The 27163-nt window shown below is 42.2% G+C and overlaps 1 protein-coding gene across 4 annotated transcripts in view; it reads left to right on the forward strand.

The window, feature by feature from the left end:
- Positions 1 to 27163, forward strand: part of PDE8A (phosphodiesterase 8A) — a 478153-nt gene that overhangs the window by 349546 nt on the left and 101444 nt on the right. For all 4 annotated transcript variants that reach the window (XM_073618600.1, XM_073618598.1, XM_073618599.1 and 1 more), the window contains 2 exons: positions 12249 to 12439; positions 23119 to 23175. In XM_073618600.1, coding sequence (XP_073474701.1) covers positions 12249 to 12439; positions 23119 to 23175 — 248 coding nt within the window. The remainder of the gene's footprint in view (positions 1 to 12248; positions 12440 to 23118; positions 23176 to 27163) is intronic.

The raw sequence follows: 27163 nt of genomic DNA on the forward strand, positions 1-27163 counted from the left end.
CACATCAGTTTCCCTTTCACATTAGTGTCCACTGCCCCTTCACATCTGCCACCCCCTTCAAATCACCCCCCCCACACACACACACACAGCACTGCCTCATTCATGTCACCCCCTGCCTCCCCTCCACAGCCATGTCCTCTTGCCTTTTTTACACAGAGCGGAGAGTAGCTGGAAAGTACAGCGGCATTGGATGGAGGGCGGGAGCAGGGGCCTGCCGAGGTTAACTTTTCCTATTAACAAGCTAGTGATTGGTTGCTAGTGTCTTGGCAACCAGGGGCGGACTGACAACTCATGGGGCCCCCGGACAATAGGAGATTATGGGGCCCCCGGGCAATAGGAGAAGATTATGGAGCCCCCCGGGCAATAGGAGATTGTGGGGCCCCCAGGCAATAAGAGATTATGGGGCCCCCAGGCAATAGATAATGGGGCCACACCGTATACACACACACACATACAGTACACACATACAGACACACAATATACACACACAGTATACACACACAGAATACACACACACACACTGAAAAGGTACTGGAGAGGCGGGGCAGCTATAATCTTGGGATTTCTTAAAAAAACGCAGATTTTTACATACTGTCCCTGGTTTTATTGAGGCTGGCAGCCCTGATGGGGCCCCTTAGTGGCATGGGGCCCTCGGGCATTGCCCGAGTGTCCGAATGGTCAGTCCGCCCCTGTTAGCAACCAATCACCTGATAGTTAATCTGGAAAGTTAACTCTTGCAGCTTGCACTCCAGCCCCTGCCCTCCATCCAGTGCGGCTGTGCCTCCCGCTCTCTCATTGCTATCCCCTGCCTCCCGATCTCTGCCCTGCTTTAAAAACGACAGCAGTGGAGGCCAGGGGGAGGAAGGCTCCTAAATGGCGTGACTGCGGGGCCAGATGGGACATCGGCTCAGTCCATATGTGGCTCGCAGTCCACCATTTAGTTATGCCTGGTCTACACTTTTAATCCCAAGGTTATTAGGAACACTGATTAACTACCTTCTATAAGTCTCACTCCAATGTGTATCATATGCCCCTCAAAGCAATAAAGCCAAATCTAATGCTTTCCATTTAAAAACCTTTTATTAACAAAGGATAAGCAGCCCAATATACTCACATTTAAAAAACAATCAGCCGATATATAAGTGATTAAACATAGCCACTTCCCTGGAGATCGGGAAAACACAGGCCGAAAAATAGATGCCAGAAACACCGCTAGCAGTTCTGATGCTGAGCGACTGTGCTATTGAACGTGATGGCGTCATTTGGTAGGCTCTGTCCTTTACCAGGCCTATTGAGTGAAATCACATTCAAAAGATGCAGCTGTTTCCGTGCTGAAAAAACACGTCTTTTTCAACATAAAGATATAAAACATGAGTAATGTAACTGTCAGAAATTCAAATAAAATGTTATTTTTATTTTTTTACAAGAAATAAAATTAACACAAAACAATTATGGTTTCCAATTTACATACATCAGATATTTTTTCTAATGCGTACGTTTGTGAATATCTAACATGAATGAGTGCAGTTCAGATGGAAACATATAAATTGCGTAGCGTAGGAATGGCTATATTTCATGCTGGGGGATGAGATGGAACAAGAGGTCAGTTGATGACATGGGTAAGCTTAGAAGAACTGAGACAGTATAGAAAGACAAGTAGATGTTTGGCAGGCTTGGTGGAAACATCATCAATGAAAGACGTCTAGGAATAAACTAGAAGACATATCCTGAGAATGGATTATAGACCACAAATAACTCGGGATGGGAAAATTGTGGATTTCTAACTATTCTTATGTGCCATTGAATATTTAGTGAGAAAAACAGTGCTCTGCAGATATTGTGAAACTACAGGAACGGCCAGTGTATTTAATATCACATAATTACATGCGTTGGTAGAACTACAGACTAACATTTTGTTTATGACTTTGAGATAATGTATTCTTTTTTAAGCTTGTATGTGTTTATTAAAGTTGGCATCAGACATGCTATGGAACAAGAGACCATTTTCGAAGTATACATAAGACATCATATTAGTTACAATCATTTAACATGGTTTCCGTAGATTACGACATGTTTGTATGTTAAACCAACCATTTTATTTTTCATGTTCCTTGTTATTCTTATGCAAGTAAAATATGTAAACATAAAAGTACAGAATATAACAAAGGAAAATCACATGTTCATACCAAAAATTCTTCAGCCATATGTCTTGCATATCTCTGACACCGAGTGTGACCAAGACGTGATGGAGGCCACCCAGAAACTCCCTAACCGCCAAGGATCAGGATGAATTTCAGGTGTCCCCCATTTATTTATCTGTCTGTCCTACTAATATTACAGGACTAGGGTTCATAGACAGTGCTTAACAGTGCAGGACAACAAAACTCAATCCACAGAATATCAATAGCATTGTTCACAGTCTATGCACAGTATTGCAGTTCTGTATACACTGTTGAATGCTGCCATTTAGTCAAACCGGAAAGTATTCATATTCAATTTTTCTACCTGTTTATCAAACCATGTCAGGTAACTAGTGAAATCACAGTCACTTTTGGCGCTAAAAGGTCTTCTGAGGTAAGGGGTAAGAGGTATCAGGTATAATGGTGGTAAAAATAGTATAAATGGTATCCCAGGACTGGGTGAATGCTGCCTTCCTCAGATGGGGTATTCCGAAGGAAACTACAAGAAAAACAGAAATGGAAGGTGTACAAGATAATTTAGTAATAAAAAATGCAATAATAAAAAAATAATTTAGTACCCACTTTTATACAATTTTTTATTATTAAATTATCTTTGGTAATGCCCTAGGTGTGCATGCCTTCCATTTCTGTTTTTCAATTAGTGAAATCAGTCAAATTCAAAAAGTGTACAAAAGTCAGGAACAGTCCTGAGTTGTATTTCTATCAGGACATCTAGGCTTCAGGGGACTCTTATGTCGCGTACACACGAGCGGACTTCTCGTCGGACTGAACTCCGAAGGACTTTTCGACGGAGTTCCGATGGAGTTCAGATGAAACAGACTTGCCTACACACGATCCCACCAAAGTCCGATCATTTCAAACATGATGACATATGACCATACTAGAAAAGGAAGTTCAATAGCCAGTAGCCAATAGCTGCCCTGGCATCGTTTTCGGTCCGTCGGACTAGCATACAGACAAACGTTTTTTCCAATAGGAATTGAGTCCGTCGGAAAGATTTGAAACATGTTCTATTTCTAAGGTCCGTCAGATTTTTCGACAGAAAAGGTCCAATGAAGCCCACACACGATTGGAATGTGCAACGGATTTGTTCTTCTGACCTTTTCTGCCGGAAAGTCCGGTCGTGTGTACGTGTCATTAGGAACTTGTTTGTAGCTTCCTCATCTGTGTTTGAGATAGCAAGGTATATTCAAAGACTTTGGCAACCAAGTTTCCTTATGGTGCAATATTTTGACAATATAACTTAAGCACAGTATTTTTGGTGCTATTGGTGCAAAAAAAAATCATACAAACAAAAACTATTGTTATTACTTTAAAAAGTATTTTTGTGATTCAAAAATTCAATGTGAGACAACCAGTTTACGTCTTATCTACACTTTAACCTAATCCAAACGCAGTCTATCACTATAACTAAACCTAACCTAAAGCTTCACCCTAACCCCAGACCTAACCCTTAGCTAACTTAGTCCTCAAACTATTACTAAAGCCACCCTAAAGTTATTTCTAAAGCCCAAACTTTATTTTTTGCCGTGCATTTTGTGTGTGGTTTTTATGTCCTTTTAAAAAACACTGTATATAGCAGGTTACTAATGAGCGGGCCAGGAAGCCAGCCGCCTGGCTTAACAACCTTAACAACCAATGAGTCATCAACTGTCAGCAGGTTCCCCTCTGACAGCTGAATGTACAAATAAGAATTGCCGGCTAAAAAATTTGAAAAAAAAAACGGCGTGGGGTCCCCCCAATGCATACCAAGCCTTTGGGGTTTGGTAATGGATTTGGAGGGGAACCCCCCAAATCCATACCAGAACCTTATCCGAGCATGCAGCCCATCAGGTCAGGAAAGGGAGGGGACTAGTGAGTGCCCCTACTAATTCATACCGGGTCGCATGCCCTCAACATGGGGGGGTGCCAAAGCACCTTGTCCCTTGGGCTGTGGGTGTGGGGATCTGCGGGGGGGGCTTATCAGAATCTGGAAGCCCCCTTTAGCAAGGGGGTCCCCAGATTCTGCAGACCCCCCCAATTTGAATGAGTATGGCGTACATTGTACCCCTACTCGTTCACAAAAAAAGCGTCACATAGAAAAAGAAACACAAAGACAGTTTTTGACAATTCCTTTATTAAAAAGCAAAAAATAATGTCCCCCAATGTAGATCCTACATCAATCACGACGCCTGCCGCACTGCTGCACCCAAAAAAATAATTAAGAAAAAACGCTCCACACTCGTTTAAGGGTTAACCGATGAATGCCTCCTCCGCCGGGTGACAGTTCTTAAATAGGTAAAGGGGGGGGCCACCTGGTGACCTCCCCCTTGTGACGTAACTGACCCAGCATGCGCCACATCAAAAACACAACATTTACATTTCAGGTGTGACTCCATTGAAGTCTATAACAGGCAAAATGCAATCTGCTGCTGGAAAAAGGTCCCCGACCCTTTCCAAAAACGCACCGGCTGCAAAATGCATATATGTGAATGTGTACCATAGGAAACCATGTTAAATGGACTGTAGTGCGTTTCTGCAAAACAGAAAACACACAAAAAAGTGCATAGGTAAGAACATTTGTTAGATTTTTTCAAAAAAGCATTAATGCGGTCAAAATGCGTTTGTTTTCGATCACAGTGATGAGAAAATTCAAAGCAGCAGGATGAAAAATTTTTCTCGAAGGACTAAATTTCAAGGAGCAAATGTGGTTTTCATATGGGAAATTACATTCATTAAAAAATAAAATGTTAAAAGCAAATGGAATTTTGCAGTACTTTCAAACGACATTCATCCAGTCATTAAGGTCTGCTGTGTAAAGCCAGCTAAACTAAATTTCCTGCTAGTTTTCTGCCACCGTTTGGAGAAATATCTTTACTTCCTGTCCTATGGGCATAACTGTAGAAGAGAGTAACTCTCTCAAAAGTAAAAGAAATCCCTTCTGAGATGGTTTTCAGTGGAACAAGCATTCTCATTGAAAGATTTTTCCTCTATTCTTGTTCCAGGGACAACTCAAAAGTTTGCATTTTCCCCAATTTCAGACAGATATAAAAAACTAAAAGAGGTTGTAAACCATCTTTATTCTATTGAAAGCAGAAAAAAAAAGGTTGGGTTAGATACATTTTACATTAAAGTGGATGTAAACCCTCTCCTATACCACGTGACGTGAACAGCCTCAGATGATACACAGAGATGAAACAAATCCTCCTACATAAGTGTTACATGTATAGCTGCTGTCTTCAGCTTGCTATATTCTTTAGAATGCTATCATCGTGTTAGAATTTTTACTTCCTCATCATTCAGCAGTAGCAGTGTATTCTTGGCTTACACTGTATGCCAGCTGAATGGAGGAAAGCCCCCCCCCCCCCCCCCCCACACACACACACACACACACACACACACACACACACACACACTCATAGGCAGAGGAAGGAAGTTACTTTCAGAGCTGTGCTGTGACAAGACAAGTTCTCTGCTAATCTACCACCCCAACACAAATCTCAGGCTGCTTTTATCTCCTGTCTCTGAGAACTTGTCAGAAGTTATCATGCTGATAACAGAGGAACGAAACAGCAGAAAGACACGAGACTTAGTGCTTTGGAGAGAGATAAGTAAACACTACAGATAGATGTGCCTAGGGCAAATTTCATGAATCGGGTTTACATCCACTTTAAATAAAGTGGTTCTAGAGGCTCAAGGTTTTTGACCTTAATGCATTCTGGGCATTAAGATAAAAAAAAAACTTCTGTGCAACAGGATCCCCCCCTCCCTTTATACTTGCCTGAGCCCGATCTTGATTCAGTGCTGTGCCCCATTGCTGCTGTCAATCTAATCATGTGACGTGGGAGACCGGGGAAGCAGCTTTCTATGGGGGCACTTGCCGAAATAGGTAATGCCAGGAGCACCAGCAGGGGACCCCAGAAGAGGAGGATCAGGACTGCTCTGTGCAAAACGATTGCACAGAGCAGGCAGGTATGACATATTTTGTTATTTAAAAAAAGAGAAGTCACTTTAAATATTTTTTTTATGTTTTGCATGAAGGTAAAAAAAACTTCTGTGTGCAGCAGCCCCCCTAATATTTACCTGAGCCCCATCACGATCCAATGATGTGCACAAGAGCCTTGGCTCTCTGGGGACTCTCCCTCCTCATTGGCTGAGATTGCTTTCAATCACAGCCAGAGAGCCAATGAGGAGAGAGGGGGCGGGACCGAGCCATGACTCTGTGTGTGAATGGACAGATAGAGCAGCGATTCAGGAGCTAGTCTGCAAACAGCTTTCTCTGGGGGCACTTGACAGGAGGGAGGGGCCAGGAGCTCCGGCGGGGGACCCCAGAAGAGGAGGATCGGGGCTGCTCTGTTGAAAACCACTGCACAGATCTGGTAAGTATGACATGTTTGTTATTTTGTTTTAAAAAAACCTTGACTTTAATATCACTTTAAGCAGTATACTGTAGTTGGTCGCTAGCATGTCCCAGCCAGTGGCTGAGCAATGAAGCGGTAGAAGCACACTAATGAGGTCATCTCTTTGCTTTTCCCTCCTGTAAGTATGTTCAGGAATGAAGGCAGTACAGAGCAAGGTAATACAGCCAATGTTAAATCCTGGGAAAAAAAAATATTTTTAGACATTTGCTATGTAGGAATAAATTACCTCTAATGATGGGTGCCTCGTCTGTGGATGGTGCTGTGTTTGGAGAAAATATCAGTTTCGTTCTCCCCAGACACTACTGTAAGCCATGGACTTTCAACATTGAAATTGACAGTTCCGCCACACTGTGGTTTTTTAAGCCCTCTTTTTTTTTTACTGTCCCCATACATAAACACTTTTTTCTCCTCTTCCATTGTTTGCTTTCTGCACTTTCTACCCTGATTAGCCCATTTTTACCCTAAAGGCTCTGAAATGACCAGATTCCGAGATTGGGTTATAGCTATACCTCTAGTACCCATAGCTCTTAACTGGTTATCCCTGAATGTCCAGGGTCTCAAGTCACCCCAGAAGTGGACCAAGGTCTTCTGGTACCTCTATGCTCACAAAATTGACGATGCCTGTCTCCAAGGATCACATTTTGCCTCTTCCTCTATTCCTCAGTACTTTGATGCATAATACCAATAAACTTTTCATGCCACCGCCCCCAGTAAGCAACAGGAAGTTTTAGTAGCCTTTCAAAGGAGAGTCTCTTTTATATGTCACAAGTCCTTCTCTGATCTCCAGGGCGGGTAAATATTGTTACTGGGTTCCCTGATGGGAACATCCTGCACCTATTATGACCCCTATGAGAGACAGTTGCCCTTATTGTCTTATCTTTTTAATGTGATCTGCATCCATTCAAAGGGCACTCTCTTCATCTGTGACGATTCCAACTCAATCTTGAATCCTAAATTTGCTCACTCCTTCATGAGTGTGTCACACTCAGACACTCCTTTGAAGTCCTGCAGGGATCTTTTAGAGAACTTTGGTCTTGCTGACATCTGGATGGAACTCCACCCCATTGCTAGAGGCTACTCACACTACTCCCAACCTCACGCTCAGTATTCCCATATTGACCATGCGTATGCCCAACAACTGTTCACCCCCCCATGTCATGTCTGCCTCGATATTAACAGTGCCCTGGTCTGACCACAACCCCATCCTGACAATGTGCAGGTCTCTTCTGCTTAAACCTCCCATTACTTCATGGTTTCTAAATGACTCATTATCCCAGCTTAGTACCATGGAGGAACTGCGTGCTAATTCTGAGGAATATTTTAAGCTCAACATTGACTTTGTACATTCCTCTGTTACCCTGTGGGAGGCCTAGAAAGTGGTAATTCAAGGTCATATTCAACAAGCCTCTAAACGCAAAAAGGAAAGAGGGGCACACCTAGAATCTGAGCTGGATACAGCCACTGCTCAGTTGAAACAACATCCTACAAAACAAAATAGAGCAATTGTTGAATGTCTCTGTGCAGACCTTGACCTCTGCCTGATAGGGAGGGCCATCTTCAATGGACCAAACTATAGTTCTGTGCTAACTGTAACAAAATTGGCTACATGTTAGCCAATAAACTGCAATCATTTGCCCCTCGGCGACTGACCATCTCCTTCAGAACAAAGTTTTAGGTATGCATCTAATCCAACTAAAATTTTTGACAAATTTCAACACCATCTGGTGAAGCTTTACTTTCTCTCATGAGAACAGCCTTTTAGGGACCTGGACATGTTCTTAACCGAATCCTCACTCCCCACCCTTAAGACGGGTCAACACAAAGCCTTAAGAGTGAGCATTACAAAACAAGAACCCTGTCAAGCTATCAAGCTACCCTGTGGGAGGCCTAGAAAGTGGTAATTCAAGGTCATATTCAACAAGCCTCTAAACGCAAAAAGGAAAGGAGCACACCTAGAATCTGAGCTGGATACAGCCACTGCTCAGTTGAAACAACATCCTACAAAACAAAATAGAGCAATTGTTGAATGTCTCTGTGCAGACCTTGACCTCTGCCTGATAGAGAGGGCTGAGTGCCATCTTCAATGGACCAAACTAAAGTTCTGTGCTAACTGTAACAAAATTGGCTCCATGTTAGCCAATAAACTGCAATCATTTGCCCCTCGGCAACTGACCATCTCCTTCAGAACAAAGTTTCAGGTGTGCATCTAATCCAACTAAAATTTTTGACAAATTTCAACATCATCTGGTGAAGCTTTGCTTTCTCTCATGAGAACAGCCTTTTAGGGACCTGGACGTGTTCTTAACCGAATCCTCACTCCCCACCCTTAAGACAGGTCACCACAAAGCCTGAAGAGTGAGCGTTACAGAACGAGAACCCTGTCAAGCTATTAAGGGATTAAAACCCCATAGGTGCCTAGGCCCGGACAGCTTCACAGCCGTATTCTTTAAGAAACTTCCAGACGTCATAGTTCGACACCTTACCACTATGTTCAATAACCTTAGGAATGGAGTCAACCTTACTTCTAATATGCCATGGGCCTCTTTAGTTATGTACTCTAAGCCAGACAAGGATACTCAATCTTGGGCCAATTTCCGTCCAATCTCATTACTGAATGTAGACATAAAACTACTGGCCAAGATTCTCGCAAATCGTCTTAAGGACCAGTAAGGACCAGGTGGGCTTTGCTCCCCTCGAACAGGCAGACAACATTCGATGGACCAACCTTCTCACACACATGGCACGCCAAAGATCTCAGCAGTTAATGTTGATATCCCTCTGCAAAGAGTTTGATACTCTCTCTTGATCCTATCCTAGAGTGGCTTTAAACCACACCCTTTTCCTATTTATAGAGAAAAGCAACAAGGGTGTTCCCTGTCACCCCTTCTGTTTTTAACATCTCCAGAACCTCTAGCAGCTCATATGCAAGCAAATATAAACATTGCAGTGGAGTTGGCAGGTTTATCACATACGCTTGCTATGTTTATGGACTATATGTTAATTTACGCTACGTCCCCACATACTTCTTTGCCCAACCTACTCTCTCTTATGAACCGATTTGTGTCTCTCTCAAGCCCCCATGTGAATCTGACCAAATCACATTCCTTGAATGTATCCCTGTCAGAAGCTGCATACTAATCCTTACTTCCTATTTCAGTGGTCCACCCCGATCCCATATCTGGGCATAAATCCCACCCCTTCCTATTACTCCTTATATGAAGCTAATTATCCACCTCTTATCAATTCTTTGAAATGCTTACTGGATACTTACCGTAGTTGAAATGTTCTTTCTCCAGAAGTTACTGTACCCATTTAGGGTCCTCCCAATCCCTGTTCCACTCCATGTCCTGCATTCTCTGCAACAATTTATTCTTAAGTTCATATGGGGCTCCACTAGGCTGAGATTGAATAAACAGCTGTTATAGAAACCTAAATGTAAGGGAAGACTAGGGGTCTGTAATGTCTCTTACTACTACAAAGCAGCACAGATTGCCCCCTTAGTCTAACTAAATGCAAGCAAAGTGGCTCCCCTGTGGACTTTTATTGATGTGCTGGACACTGACCCCATCTCCCTTTCCTCTATGCCTTGGATTCCCCTCCACTGTGCCCTAAGCCCCTCTACCTGTTTATGACCCATACCCTAACAGATTGGGATTTGATTAAATATTCTGCCCGTTTACTGTCCCTACACCTCCCACTCCTGCCATTCTTTATTTGCCCACTTTTTCCACCGAGGATGGATAATCCCCAAAGCTACCAATGGTGGAGGCAAAAAGGCCTCACAATAGTTCAATCCTTATTGACAACACAGGTCATTCATTCTTTTCAGCAACTTCGGAACTCACATGAGATAACTGACACTTAAAGATTTCCTTATCTCCAAATCCATAATTTTTTTAAATCCTTAACCAGGAATCATGATCTGTCTACAACCACAACAGCTTTAATACAATGAAGGATAGTGGATCACTCACTCTCCACCTTCCACTCTTCTTTTCACAGAATACAAGGTGTTTTGTGGATGGACATCCATTCACAAACCACTTTGTATTCTGTGATAAGAATAAAAGACATTTTGTGAATGGACGAGGAGAGAGGACGGTCAGAGTTCAGCATTAAATATAAAGGTGACTGCATCCCTCAGCAGGTTATTCAAGTCTTGGGGCCCTTTCACAACAGCACAGCTCTTTGTAGTGTGTTTAACACACAACGATGGACCAAAAGCCACTCCTGCAGCATTTTTGCTAGTGTAGTGCACCGAAATACAGTAGGCTGCAACACAAGTACTGGAAATGGGACCTCAGCCAAACAATGCACATAACGTGTTACTGCAGCACAATATGACTGGGCCTGTTTTCTCACCTGCCCCGATCTTGTAAGGCAGCGGTGTCAAACTCAAGACTATGTAGATGTCCAGAGCACACCACCCCCCTGTCATCAAATGTCAAGATGCACCTCTACCATCAGATGCCAAGAATCCCCCACCCTCCCTTACATCACAGTGCACCCCCTTACTTTGTGCTAGGAGCGGAGCTGAGAAGCAGAAAGTTCAGGGTCTGGAGGATCAGAAGAAAGCTGGAAACAGCTGCTGGAGTCTGAGAATGCTGAGACCAGCAAAGGTGGAGATGAGGGGGTGCTGCAGCTGCACAGAGAGGTGCAGAATCTGTAGGAGGAGTTCTGTCCTCTTCTCTACTGCCGACCTCTGTGGGGGGGGCAGAGATAAGCCTCTCCACGGCTGCATGGAGAAGCACGGGTTCTGTCCCCCTGACTGCTGAAACAAGGTGGGGACAGAGACAAAGGGGGTGCCGCACCTGCAGTAGAGGTGCAAGGGCCACATGAAATGGTCTGGGGGCCGGATTTAGCCCACAGGTCTTGTGTTTGACACATGTGCTGTAAGGTATCGTTTTTCACTAAGACCCCTTTCACACTGAGCCGTGAACAGCGTTAGCGGGAAATTTTAGCGGTACTTTACCGTCGTTTTAGTGGGGTGCTTTTAACGCCTGCTAGCGGCCGAGGAAATGGTAAAATGTGCCTATGTAGCGCCGCTGCTGCTCATTTCAATGGGCAGGAGCGGTGGAGGAGCGGTGTATACACCGCTCCCGCACCTCCCCAAAGATGCTGCTTGCAGGACTTTTTTTTAACGTCCTGCAAGCGCGCCTCCTCAGTGTGAAAGCACTCAAGCTCTCACACTGGGGCTGCAGGGGAGGCGCTTTACAGGCGCTATTTTTAGCCCTTTAGCGCCTGAAAAACGCCTCAGTGTGAAAGGGGTCTAACCAGATTGCACAGCCAAAATGTGTTTCCTGATCTTTTGCTAACATTCATCCATCTGGCCCAGAATCTATGGCCAGATTTAGGTCCCCTTTGTGTGCACTGGCTGCAGTTTAATGTAATACGTACAAAACACACTTTTTCTTATCATTTTCATGAATTTTAAAGTCCTGTATTGTGTACACACTTAAAATGTATGAATTTTAGTCCATACATGTGGATGCCAAGCAAAAAAGACAAGACGATTATTTAATGGTATCTTCAGTACATAAAATACTTTGAAATGACATTAAAGTCAACAATATGTGTTTTTATTTTTATTCAACCTATATATAAAATTTATCTTTTCTCCTTTTCTTGTTTCATTTCTATTATTTAGGTACTTTTAGTATTTGCCAAAGAAGATAGCCAGAGTAATGGATTCTGTTGTGCGTGTGAGAAAGCGGGCTTTAAGTCTAACATTGCTAAGACACCAGAATCTGCTTTGGAAAGCTTTTTAGATAAACATCATGAAATTATCATTATCGATCATAGACAGACACGATCTTTTGATGCAGAAGCTCTATGCAGGTATGTAATGCCTAACAGATTCCATTGTTTCAGCAACATTGTGTATTTCATTATTACTTGCTATAGGTTTGTATCTCTTTTTAGGTAGTTGTAGAGTTTATTTCCTTCATGTAGTACAGACAAGCCTTGGATCTGTCAATAGGCTCAATTCACTAAGTTATATCAATTGTTATTTGACATGCTGACACTTATTTTCAGCATTAAGGGCTAATCAGTACTGAAAATGATAGTCACACAGCTTAAAATGCCAATTGTTATGGAATTTAACACATTTGCCATAGCTTATTGACTTGACACATGTCCAGCTTTGTATTGCCTAAACAAAACAGCCTTTTGGCATGAAGCTAGAGACTCTAAACTGAAGTATATGATATAAAATACCTACTAAAATAGGATACAAACTTTAATTTTTTTCACTCTTTTACACTGACAGCTGAATTAGAACTGGTTCACAAAAGCAGCTTTGAAATCGCACATCAGCACGATTTCAAAGCCGCACATCAGTGCGATTTGCACTGCCGATTTCATTGCGCCTTGCAACTTTTAACAGAAGTCTATGCAGGTCACAATAAATTGGTAAAAAGTAGTGCAGGAACCTTTTTCATAATCAATGCGTCATGAGTCATGGCGATATGATCAATTCCGTTGTCGGCAATGGGGTGCAACTTGTCATGCGATCTGGAATTGTCAAATCGCATGAAAGGTCGCAATGGTGCGAACGAGGGCTTATGTTTAAAAACCGTACTCAGCAGCCCAGCAAATTTAACATTGTCTTGTGCCAACTGCCGCTCCATCTCAGCACTCCGGGTCCCACACTGCCATCTTCTCTTTAAATGCCGTCAAGAGGCCAGCCAGCTGTCTTTTCTGGGTTCTTTCATTGCAGTGCGGCACAGATCGCCCTGCGTAAGGACAATGCGGTGTACTTTGACCAGAAGCTTCCTGGTAGGGGTTGACATTCTTGCCCAGGTGAGAAATTCGGAAGTGCAGTTCAAGAATCCACTTGAAAAGTATCTACCCCCCTTCTCCCCTCAAAAAAGTATTATCCAATTGTGTATGTGTGTGGGGGGGGGGTCAGGAGTCATAGATGGGGGTCTTATTTAAGATCTCATGGGATTTTAATTTTTTCTTAAGTTTGAGAAGATACATAGATAGATAGATAGCTCTATATAGCACCTACACTAATGTTCCTAGACTTTAAAATGTATTCCCAGCCAGAGATCTGCATATCCCACTTTTCAGATCCTGAGGCTGGGTTCACACTTATGCAAATTGGATGCGTGTTTCCCTGCGTCCAATTCGCATGACACGAGACTGTGACCGACTCTCAATGGAGCCTGTTCACACATCTCCGGGGTGGCCGCGGAACGCACATCAGAAGGGTCCTGTGTGTCTTTGGCTCCGTTTCAGGTCCGAATTCAGGAAAAAAATCAGACCTGAAATGGTGAACGGGAACGCACTGGAACCCCTGCTGTGCCCCGCGGTCGCACATAGTGTGAACCCAGCCTTAGTATTGAGCAGCCAATCACCAGGCCTGAGAGCTGTCACATGGAGGAGGAGCGTGTTTACCAAATACCGACTTTCAGAAAGTCAGTATTGCCAGAAGGTTTTCAGGGTCTCTGGCTGCGGGTAAGGGCACCCAGGAATCAGAGACAAGAAGAGTGCAGACCAAGTTTACATTGTTCATCATTTATACAGGTTCACTTTAAATGAGTGTATAAAGAAATCTTTATACTTTCTAAAGTATCCTCAGGAAGGATGTGCTGGAACTGGAGAGAGTCCAAAGAAGGGCAACAAAACTAATAAAGGGTCTGGAGGATATTAGTTATGAAGAATGTTGCGAGCATTGAACTTATTCTCTCTGGAGAAGAGACGCTTGAGAGGGAATATGATTTCAATTTACAAATACCATACTGGTGACCCCACAATAGGGATAAAACTTTTCCGCGTAAGGGAATTTATTAAGACACGCGACCGTTCACTAAAATTAGAAGAAAAGCGGTTTAACCTTAAACTGCGTAGAGGGTTCTTTACTGTAAGAGTGGCAAGGATATGGAATTCCCTTCCACAGGCGGTGTCTCAGCGGGGAGCATCGATAGTTTAAAAAAACTATTAGATAAGCACCTGAAGGACCGCAACATACAGGGATATAAATGTAATACTGACATATAATCACACACATAGGTTGGACTTGATGGACTTGTGTCTTTTTTCAACCTCACCAAATATGTAACTATGTAAATACTACCAACTACTGAATATATTTATTTTAACTTAAGTTGTGTCAAGATTAAGCATACATATTTACTATTACTTTCTAGACAGTTACATATCCCCAGCAGTGGGTTATGCTAAAATCTTTCTGGCTGTCCTTAACCCTAAACTGAACAATCTGCTGATGAGTTTCTTTTTTTTGCTTGGTGCACAGCAAGACACAACAGTTTTGCTTTCTACAGTATTCTTTGCAGTGGAGATTACTGTCTTTCCTAGAAGCTGGTTACACTTCTGACCTGCCAGCTGAGTTCACACATGAGCCAGCTGTGATAATGTCTGCCACTATTGAGCTTTGTTCCACATTTACTTTGTCATGCAGTTTTTGCTTTCCTTTTTTTCCTTCATTTTTTTCTCTGGTGAAAGAAGGTTTCCTCTCAGCTGCAGATATCTCTTGCTTCCAGGTAAGTGGTCTTTAGCAACAGGTGCAATTCAGAACTTAAAGCTGAAGTTCACCGCTACTACAGTGATTTCCACTAGCTCCCGGGTCCAATGGGGAGTGGCTGCCCTGCTGCTTACTGAACACTAGAGGTCGCTTGCTCAGTATAAGCACCACTCAGACAACACTTTTCATTTTCTCAGTGAATGCAAAGTGTTCTCTGATTAGATGAAGTGGAGATCATGATGTCGCCGCGCCCTCTTTCCACACTTTGCTTTCTTTCAGTAAATTCTCTCCGACTTGCACCCAAACTCAGCGAGCGACCTCCTGTGTTCACAGTGCAGCAGAACAGGCAATGTACAGTATGTGCCATACCTGTGAAATCCTTCTGGAAATCACTGTAGTAGGCACTGGCACTACAATGATCTCCACTTCCTTCTGGAAGCTGTGCTGAACGTCTGCTCTGCTGCATTGTGAACACAGAAGGTCACTAGCACAGCATGGGTGCCATCTGTAGAACACTTTGCATTTAGTCAAATAAAGCAAAGTTTGGAGAGGTTGGGCAGTGACATCATGATCTCCACTTCATCGAATCAGACAACACTTTGCATGCATTGAGAAAATGCAAAGTGTTGTCTGAATGGAACTTGTGCTGAGCAAGCGACCTCTGGTGTTCTGTAAACAGCAGAGCAGCCAGTCCACACTGGACCCGGAAGCTAGTGGAGATTACTGTAGTAGCGGTGCCCTCTACAGTGATTTTCAGCTTCCACACGGATCCTACAGGTATTGCACATACATACTCACATTGCTCCAAGCTGGACAAAGTTAATTATCAGTGGCGGCTGGTGCTCAAAATTTTTGGGTGGGCACAAACGAACTGAAAAATTCTGAAAAATACAGAATCAAAAACATCAATTGCAGCCACTGTGCCATCAAATGCAGCCACTGTGCCCATCATATGCAGCCAACTGTGCCCAGCAAACGCAGACACTCTGCGCACCATATGCAGCCACTGTGCCCATCATATGCAGCCACTGTGTGCGCATCATATGCAGCCAACTGTGCCCCATCAATTGCAGCCACTGTGCCAATAATATGCAGACTCTGTGCCCATCAAATGCAGCCAACTGTGCCCCATCAAATGCAGCCTCTGTGCCCATAATATGCAGCCACTGTGCCCAGCAAATGCATCCAACTGTGCCCCATCAATTGCAGCCACTGTGCCAATAATATGCAGCCACTGTGCTCATCATATGCAGTCTCTGTGCCCAGCAAATGCAGCCAACTGTGCCCCATCAATTGCAGCCACTGTGCCAATAATATGCAGCCACTGTGCTCATCATATGCACCCAACTGTGCCCATCAATTGCAGCCTTGGTGCCCCTAATATGCAGTCACTATGCCCAGCAAATGCAGCCAACTGTGCCCCATCAATTGCAGCCTCTGTGCCAATAATATGCTGCCACTGTGCCCATCAAATGCAGCCAACTGTGCCCATCAATTGCAGCCTTTGTGCCCAAAATATGCAGTCACTTTGCCCAGCAAATTCAGCCAATTGTGCCCCATCAATTGCACAGTTGGCCCCCCTGTTCCCCCCGCCCGCTCTCTGCCCGCTCTCTGCCCGGCACTTACCCCATTGTGGTGGCAGGTCAGGCAGCGAGCTGTGGGACGGGTAGCGCAGCGATGGCGCCTGTGTCCTCCGAGCGCGTCTTCTTCCTGTTCTGCTAGGCGACCAATGGGAGTGCCTCTGCCTTTAGCCAACCAGGTGACCGATATTGCATCCACACCTCCTGATTGGCTGAGAGGCAGTTCTGTGTTAGCAAAGCAAATATTTATTTGCTGTGCTGACACACCTGGGTAGACTGTGAGCACAATGGTTTGCGCTCACAGTTCACCTTTTTTGAAGCCTTCTAGAGCCTATGGCTCTAATCAAGTGCTTCAAAAACATCCCCCCCCCCCCCCCCCCCCCTGGACCTTGTAATTCAGGCGCCCGGCGTACGAAAAGGGGCCGGACACCTGAATAGGGGGTGACTACAGCATCCATGGATAGATTCATGCAATGCAATGCATGAATCTATCCATACTACACAGAGGGGGTGGCTAGAGAGAGGGGACGGCGCCCGTGCACCCTTAATGGTTGCACCGCCACTGTAATTATGTAAAAAATGCCATATCTAAACTTCAGCTTCAAGGTGATATTTGCATTATAATTCCAGTTTAAAATATATGATCTGTAAATATCCTGTTTTAGCTTTTTATAAATACATGTCAGAACTGTTGGTATCGGGTCTTCATTTTCTGTTATCATCGATAGCATGGCTGCCATATTTGAGTAGCCTCAGTCTGCACAGAGAGATAATTTCCTTATACTTCTTTCCTTAAACTATGAAGACTTGTGAGACTCCAGGCACAGATAACTCTGTGTAAAGTCAGTAATGTGATGGAGGGATTCTGCTAATATCTCACATCATATGACCTGAATACTTGAAGGACTGGGAATATTTTCTCAGCGAGTGCCAAAAAGAAAATTTAGAAAAGGTTTAAAATATTGAGTGTGCAGAACAAATTCTACTGTTAGAAGGGTTTTTTTAATATCAACAAAAGATCTGCTTTAACTACTATTGCCTAAGTGCAGACCTTCCTTAGGGTTTTGTGGTTGAGTCCATCATAGCTTGCCACAACGCAGAAGGAAGAGAGGAGACTTGACAATAGTGCAAAATAAATGGTTGCCAAAGATTCACTTACTTTCAAGTCACAAGTTACATGCAAGCAAGATGATTCTTCAGCTAGCTAGATTACCAGTTTAAGGTGATCCTGAGAATTCACTTGATATCGTTGACACAATGCTAGAACTGTAAGACTGGTCTTCTTGCCCATAGTGCAGGGTTTGAGGCTGCCCTTTCCTCCCAAAAACACCCATCCAATTCTTACACTTGGTCCCTGACATTATATATACCTTCTTCAGTGCCACTACTCTTCTTCTCTTCAGCCATCAGTCATTAACCATAGGAAGAGTTGTAGCACAGGTTTGATAAGTGAAATCCAGCTACTGAGAAGATGGCAAGCCAAAGTAACAGACAAGGTATTTTTAATGTCCCACATTGGGATGTTTAGACAGCAGTGTGGTAGGAGATGCTCACATGGTGGCTCCTGTTCCCCTTCTTGACCATTTTTAAAACCTCCTTGCTATGTTCCCGTGCTTTCACTCAGCACAAAGTGTGCTGTGGAATCATCCAACCCTTAAGCTGGCAATACAAGTGTAGAATTTCTTAAAAAACAAGAATTCTATTTGGAACATTTGTTCAGTTTTTTAACAGTTAATGGGGACTATTGTTTTTGACCATAGCAACAAAAAAAAACCTCAAAGGAGCAGGATGGAAAATTTTTCAAGAATTAACCCAATTCTATCAGTGATGTGATTTTCATTCAGGAAATTCCATGCATTCAAAAATCAAATATTAAACAGAATTTGACATAAGTTAAGCCTATGATGGTATTATTGAATGTACTGACGAGCTGTTTCAGATGAATATTTAAAAGAAATTCTATCAGTGTATGGCCAGCTGTAGGTGTTTTCTAAGGACCTTTATGTTCAGGAGTGTCTTAGAAAGCCTTAAAGGAGAAGTACAGCCAAAGCTCGTTTGGCTGTACTTCTCCTATGGATCACAGGGGTGCAGTTCATCCTACACTGTGATCTGTTTTAAGCAGATTGCAGGCTGAAGCCCGCTGTCGGATGATGCACAGAGCCGGTCCAGGCTGAGACAAGATCACGTCAATAAAGTCAGGATCCCCCCACAACCCTGGACTGGCACCTGGCTCAGCCTCTCAGCAAGCCGCCGAGAGGCTGTGCCAGTCACTCCGGCCCCCTCTACAACCCAGCGCTCCAGTGAGCATGGGGGAGGAAGAGCAGAGAGCTGGTGACTGTCAGTCACCAGTTCTCTGCTCATGGAGCTCTGAGAACCGAGTAATCAGCATTCTTTGATCACTCGGTTCTCAGCCTTAGAGCCGACGGGGGGCAGATGCAGCATTGGACCGATGCAGCATCCACCTAGGTAAGTATGATTTAAAAAACAAAAAAAGACGAACTTCTCTCATAAGTTTAAAGTGTTTGTAACCCTAAAAAAAAAAGAGAGCGATCCTGTTCCCTTATAGCAGGTTAAACAGCACAGTGCTTGTGCTGTCTAACTTGCCCCTCTGGAAGCTGTAACAAACCTGGCTGATCTTGCCTGGTTCTGCCCTTCCCCTTGTAAACCGACCACAGTTTATCATGGCTGCTGAGCCTTGACACAGTGGTCAGTTTACATGCCTCTGTCATCTACAGCTCTCCTCTGTCCTCCTCTCCCCCCTCCCTGCCTGTCAGCTCTGCGTATCTGTGTCTCCCTCCCCTCCCTCTTGCCGCTATTAGTAGAAAAGTTTAAAACATTCACTGCCAGCCCCTCTGTATGCAGCCATAGCAAACAGTGGAAGTGTTTTTTAAATCAATGCCTCTAAATACCTTTTATCAGATATCTTCAGGCTGGTCACGTGACTCCGTTATATTATTATGCTTGTTTTTTTTTTTTGTTTTTTTTTTGGTGCAAGTTTGCACAACACCATTATCCCGTAGTTTTTAGGATCAAAGATACAACTATGTTGGTGTCCCTTGTTAATTTTACATTGTGACTTTTTAAATGTAACTGCCTACCCCAAACTGTCATTTGAAGTAAAACACATTATTTCAGCCAATTATTATTCTCCACAATTTTTTTATTGTGCATAAAAAAAAGAAAACAAATAAAATTAGACATGATATCTGCCAATAAAACTTAACCAAAAAGTGCATTCTATGCATCCAAAAATATAGAAAATATACCAAATCAAATCATTTTTATTCAACCAAAAAATAAAATAAATCATGCATGTGTCCTGCTTCTTAATATAGGGGGTCAACAATGCCCAGAGTTGGTGAAAGCAGGGGTCCGTCATCCGGAGATAATTCCGAAAATCATCTGGATTATTCTCCTGGAGCTCCCGCAGCAAAGACATATGACATAATTGGTCACGATTAATAAAGCAACCAATTTTTGGTCCAATAAATCCTCCTCCTCCTGTTCATGGACTGGACTTGGGTCAAAGCAATAACTCCAAGGCCAATAATAAATAACACGTTATCTCCTCTGATTCCGCAACATGGCTGGTTGACGAACGGCCATTCAGAAACTAAATGAAAAGCACGAAATGAAAAGCGCGAATCAACACTCACCAAACTTCTACTAACACGAAATTAACAGAAGGAGCCCAAAGGATGGCACTAAAGAGCTGAAAAACCAGTACCAGAACCAAAACCGTCACTACGTTTGTGTTTGTTGGCCGACAATTCCTTGTCGTTTGTATGCAAGACGAAAAGTTCCTGGCCAACGCCCTTCGGACAAAAGTCTTTGTCGTTTTGTCTGCGGAAAATCTGATCGTGTGTACGAGGGTTTAGCCTTTTGATAAGCTGAAAATGGTTCAGAAAGGCCAAGCATTGCTATGAGGTACCTTATAGGCTGAGTATGGGGAAGTCTACACAGCCTCTTGAAGACCTGGATTATCTTTGGTTTACCATTTTTTGAAGTATGGTAGTTTAAACTATATGTGAGCCCATATCTTGTAAAACAACCCATTCAGATTAAAATAGAAATGAAATACAAAACATTTGTCTCCAGAGAAGAGACGCTTGTGAGGGGATATGATAGCAATATATAAATACCTTACTGGTGATCCTAACGTAGGAAAAAAACTTTTCAGTCCGAGGGAGTTTAAAAAGACACATGTCTATTCATTGAAACTGGAGGAAAAGCGGTTTAAGCATAGGCCCTTCACGCCGACGTAACGCAAATATGCAGCCTTCTGCTTTAAGTAGTTGTCCCGGGGTGATGCCTGCAGCCTGGTACCGGTTTTTTAAATCCAACGGTCGGCTTTCTTGTAATCACAACCGAAGTGGCTAATCAGCCGCTCAGCTGGTATTACAAGCAGCAGGAGGGGGCATTACCCCCCCGCCGCCTTCCACGGCTCGCCCAGGCTCTCCCGTCCCACCAGGAGGCCCGAGCGACCAGCCGGCATGTCTGCTGGCTGGCCAGAGACCCGAACAAAGCCAGAATCAGCTTTGATCGGGTCTCAGATCTAGTAACCCGGAAGAAATGTCATGACATCACTTCTGGTTTACTGAAGCCTTAAAGGCGCCAGATTTTTTAAAAATGTCAATATTCAAAACAGCCAAACTTGGTGTTTTGAATGCTTTTAGGTGCAAAGGATGGATTTGGGGTATTATAGACCCTAGATCCCGCCAAAGAAATACCTGACAGATGACTATTGCTGTCACAAGGGATGTTTACAATACATTTTTTATAGGGACAGTGTAAAAATAATAAAAAATTATAAAATAAATTAGAATTTTTTTTTTTTTAACGTGCCCCAACCCTCTGTGCTCACGTGGAGAAGTGAACGCATACATAAGTTGCACCCGCAAATGTAAACAGTGTGACATAAAATATTGCAACGGCCGCCATTTTGTTCTTTAGGGTCTCTGCTAAAATATATGTATAGTGTTTGGGGGTTCTAAGTAATTTTCTAGCAAAAATACTGATTTTAACTTGTAAGCAACAAGTGTCAGAAAAAGGCTTCGCTTTCAAGGGGTTAAACTGCATAGAGGGTTCTTTATGGTCAAAAGGGTGAGGATTTTAAACTCCTTTCCACAAGCAGCGGTATCAGCAGGGAGTGTCGCTAGTTTTTAGATGGGCATCCTAACATTACAACACACAGGGATATGGGATTTAATATTAACATAAACTCACACACACAACTCCTTCGCCACTGGCAAAGCCTGTGAGACCAGGAAATGAGGGGAGAGAAGAGCTGCAGGTGGGTACAGCACTGGATCAAAAGAGGGCTCAGGTAAGTAAAAGGGGCGTGAGGGGGGATACTGATGCCTACATTTTTTTACCTTAAAGGAGTTGTAAAGGCAGAAGGTTTTTCATCCTAATGCATTTAGATAAAAAACCTTCTGTGTGTAGCAGCCCCCCCCCCCAATTACCTTCCTGAGCTCCTTCTCTCTGTAGAAATGTCCACGATCCCCTCAGCCATCCAGTAACGCCTCCGGATTTGCTGAGACAGAGCAGAGGCGCTATTGGCTCCCAGGGCTGTCAATCAAAGTTATTTAGCCAATCAGGGGAGGGGGGATAGGGCCAAGTCGGGGCTCCTTGTCTGAATGGATACACGGAGCTCTGAATCGGCTTGGATGACAGCCTGTAGCAAGCTGCTGGCTGAGGGGCACTCAAAGGAGGGAGGGACTAGGAGCAGCAAAGAGGGACCCGAGAAAAGGAAGATCTGCTCTGTGCAAAACCAACTGCACAGAGCAGGTAAGTATAACATGTTTGTTATTTAAAAAAAAAAAAAAAAAAGCGAGCCTTTACAATCACTTTAATGCAAGAAATGCATTAAGGTATAAAAATGTCTAGGCTATACAATACAACCATTAAAAGGTCCTCCGAGAGCTAGGGGAGGGGAAACAGAAACACACTGGTCTTCCCATTGAATGGCTGTGCATGGGGGGGGGGGGCATGTCAGGACAAGTCTGATCTTTGGAAAAGAGCAGGCTGAGTTCTCATCACAGACAGAAAACTGACCATGATGTGCTCTCATGCCCATTATGGTCAGATTTTAATAGGAAAGTAGAGGGACTGCCAGGGACACCAGGGATATCACACAAAGGAAACAATGCAAAGAGAACAGGATACTTTTTCATATAAGTACATGGTGCAGCAGACACATATAAGGAAAATGAAATGTTGGGTTAAGATATTCCTTAGGGATATTATCTACTAAAAGTGTTACGGTAATGTGGAAACCAGAGTTTGCTCCACACAGAACAAGGCATTTTTCCTAATTCAGAACATTTTTGAAATGTAGTAAATTGTCCTCAAGAACAATTAGTCAGCTCTCTGTTATCATTTTAAATGTGATATCTTTATGTAATTTACCTTTGCTTACCTTGTTTCTTACTCTGACATTTAAGGTCCATCAGAGCAACCAAACCCTCAGAAAACGCTGTAATAATTGCTGTAGTTAGGAGGTAAGCTTCAGTATTAATGTTATTTTAAAGGGATATTGAGGCTTTGAGAATAGTTGTTTTGCACAAAAAGCTTTTGGTAGCCATTTATGTTGCTGTAATCGTTAACGTGCTATACATAACGTGTTTGTTGACAAACTTCAGCAGTATACTAGACATGTGCGGTTTGTTTAGTTCCAAATCGAAATTCAGACAAATTTTTCGCTATTCAGAAATTCGAATGTATCTGAATTACAATAGTAACGAATTTAAACAATTCCGAAATAACAAAACGTACTTCAGCCGAAAATCTAATTTGAAGAATAATTTGAAATCGAATTTCATTCGATCAAGAAGAGAATAAAATAGAAGAGAAAATAAAGAAATAAAATAAATTAGATTAAAACAGAATAGAATAGAAAATAAAAGAATAGAACCAAATAAAATAGAAAATAAAGGAATAGAATAAAAAATAATAGAATAGAAAATGAATAGAATAGAAAAAAATTAATAGACTATAATAAAATAGAAAGAAGATAACCATCTTCTGAAATGCAAATTTCGAATAGAATAAATTCGAATAGAATAGATTAAAATAGAAAATAGAATAGAAAAAAACAATAGAATACAATAGAAAGATTATAACTATCTTCCGAAATTGTAATTTGGAATAGAATAATTATGAATAGAAAAGAATAAACAATAGAATAAAATAGAAATCCGACATTCGAATAGCACATTCTAATTCTAATGCCGATTGAAATTTTCCAAATTCATTCAAATTGAATTAAATTTGACCAATTTCAGAAAATTTGGATTGGCTTTGAAAACGAATAAACAAAACGAATTCTGAAAACGAAATTAATTAAATGAAATTATTTAAATAATGAAACAAAACAATTTTTTTTTCCATTCTGCACATGTCTACAGTATACCATGTTGTATTAATATGTATTAGTTCAACTGAGCAGTCTATATTTTTATTCAATTCTGTGTAACAAAATGTGTCCACTTATATTTGAAGGGAGTGTATAGTGTTTTTGTAACTTTTTTAATAGTCTTTGGGACAGGTCCAAAAAAAGCTTTTTTCTACTAACCAACAGGTGGAGCTCTAGTATCCTATTCACATGTTTACCAGGCAGGCCTTCTGAATAGCTCACCCCCTCCCAGTTTACAGGATTCCTTTGGAATTTAATTGAAAAAAAAAGACAGCCTTCAATTGGTATCAAAGTCTACAAAAAAAAACAATTTTATATATATATATATATATATATATATATATATATATATGGTCTCCTGCAGGTTAATAACCATAATGTTCTAGTATGCACCACATGTGAATACAGAGAGTACTGTACATGTGCCAGTGATGTCATCAGCTGGAGCTGATGGCTATATCTACTAAATGGCACAAGTTTAGACCTATTGAAAGGCGTGTAGGACAAAGATAAACTTTACTACCGCTTTAAAGAGAAATGTTTTTTTGCTATGCTCTCCTTGTAGAAAGTTTTTTTTTAATTAAAGCGGTGTCTACATACTGCAGCTGCTGGCTTTTAACAATAGGACACTTACCTGTCCTCAAGTCCAACGATGTTGGCACCGCAGCTGATGTTTCCATCAGCTGTTGGGTACTGCCGCCACCATTGCGGGTAAGAGTACCCTGCAGTGTAGCCTTACGGCTTAATGCCGGGAACCCTACTGCGTATGCGCGAGGCCCCGTTCCTCTCTCCTACTGGCTCTGCGACAGGGAGAGGAGGAGGGAGCCCTGCGGTGATGTTACGGGCCGCGCCCCAGACTCCCGGAAGTGGGTACAGGATACCTGTCCCCCCTCCCCCCCGAAAGGTGCCAATTGTGGCATCAGATGGGGAGAGGAGACCAAGGAGCAGAAGTTCCAATTTTAGGTTGCCGCTGCTTTAATTGCATTGCCAGCGCTTCCCTTCACCTCCACACATTCTCTGTAGAAAGCCCAGAATGGTTTTCAAAATAATATTGCAAAACATTAGTTTATATGACACAAAGATTTTGAATGAATAACTTGAAAAGTATATAAAATATCAGCCTAAACCTTATGTTACTAGACCAGTTGTTCCATGATTCACATACATGCCATTTTTTTTTTTTTTTTTTTTTTTTTTATACATGCCATTTTTAACCACTTGCTGCCTGCCCGCAATGTACTGCAGGTGAGCGGCAGCTGTAGGCAAAGCGACATACCTGTACGTCGCTGCCTACTTCCGGGTTTACACATCGGGAGCCTGTCAGCAAGTCCCAGCCAATGATTCATGGCCAGGACCTGCTGATCAGCTGTGTGCAATCATACCCCAGAGCTCTGTGTTGGTAAACAATACAGAGCTCTGTACCAAGGGAGCAATCTTTCAGATCTTTCATCTGAAACTGTCAGAAACTGAGAGATCATTAGTGAAAAGCAGCACACATTACACAAAGTTAGGCACACATTTATCCCCCTGATCATCCTAGATGTTAACCCCTTTCCAGCCAGTGTCATTAGTACAGTGACAGTGTATAGTATTATCACTGATCACTGTATTAATGTTAGTGCCAGTTGGTCAGTTCCCCCAGCATCAGTTAATGTCAGATTGACCACCGCAGTACCGCAGTCCTATTATAAGTCGCTGATTAGTAGTTTAAAAAAAAAAAATTATATATACAGTATACCATAGTTCATAGGCGCTATAACTTTCACACAAACTAATCAATAAACACTTATTAGAATTTATTATCAAAAACATGTAGCAGAATACATTTTGGTCAAAATTTATGAAGAAATACAATTTTTTACATTTTTTTTGGATATGTTTTAAAAAAATATTTTTATTCAAAATGTTCCTCCTTTTTTTGTTTATATGGCAAAAAAAAAAAAAAAAAAAACCCAGAGGTGACTAAATACCACGAAAAGAAAGCTCTATTTTTGTAAAAAGCGTGATAAAAAAATTTTGTTTGGGTAGAGCGTTGCATGACCGCGCAATCACCAGTTAAAATAGCGCAGTGCCAAAAAGCAAGACATGGCCTGGTCATGAAGGGGGTAAAATCTTCTACAGCTCAAGTGGTTAAATTGCATGATATTTGTGCAAATGTTTATTAAATCTATATTTTTAGTAAAAAATACAGTATAATTAATTCTAGTGTACACAAACAAAATGTATTCTCCTGTTTTTTTTTTTAAAAAGGGGAGAGTGTGTCAAGTAAGTAATCACCAGATACAGTATGTCAAACCTCAAAATTGTGTGCAGCCGTGAAACGGCAAAAAACTAAGATACACAAATTTGTATATAGGCACCTTTAAGCCTTTCACTGCCAGGTCTGTACGGCATACAGGCCTACAGCGCTGCTTCCATCTGGCCCTGTCCATACACCGTGCGGACCTGCATTCCACCTCTGCCATAAGCTCATGGTCACTTGAACCATGAACTTATAGCAGAATTGTTCAGCAGGCGATACTGAACAAACTGATAGTTCTGATCAGTGGCTAATAAGTTGCATCCCCATGCGGCCCTCCATGGACGTGCGCTTTTTGCATACATTCGATTTTCACCATTTCACAAAAAGGTGCAATTATTAGCTTCTATGTTTCGCAAGAATTTTGTAAAATTTGACATGTTGGTATCTGCTAATGATGTATTTTTAGGAAAAATATTGTTCTGATAAACATTTGCGCACATATCGCAGGCCTTAAAAATCAGTAGCACCTTCTTTTTATTCTACTGGTCATGTGCTTTCAGAAAATGTATAGTTTGGGGGGTCTTTTACAAACTCTGAAAGCTGTAAGTGAAAACTGAAAACCTCCAGATTTTTAGAGAAGTGCGGTTATTTACATTTTTGCGTACATTTGATTTTCATCATTTCGCAAAAAATGCAATTTAAAATTTACAAAGATGTGTTATTTATTAACACAATACAGGTTAAGCTTTTATATTTATTAGGGATTTAGCAGATATGTTTTCAAATTTGCTGGGTTTGTATCTGATAATAATGATTTTAGTGTATTTTTAAC

Source organism: Aquarana catesbeiana, linkage group LG03 (assembly GCF_042186555.1).
Source record: "Aquarana catesbeiana isolate 2022-GZ linkage group LG03, ASM4218655v1, whole genome shotgun sequence".
NCBI lineage: Eukaryota > Metazoa > Chordata > Amphibia > Anura > Ranidae > Aquarana > Aquarana catesbeiana.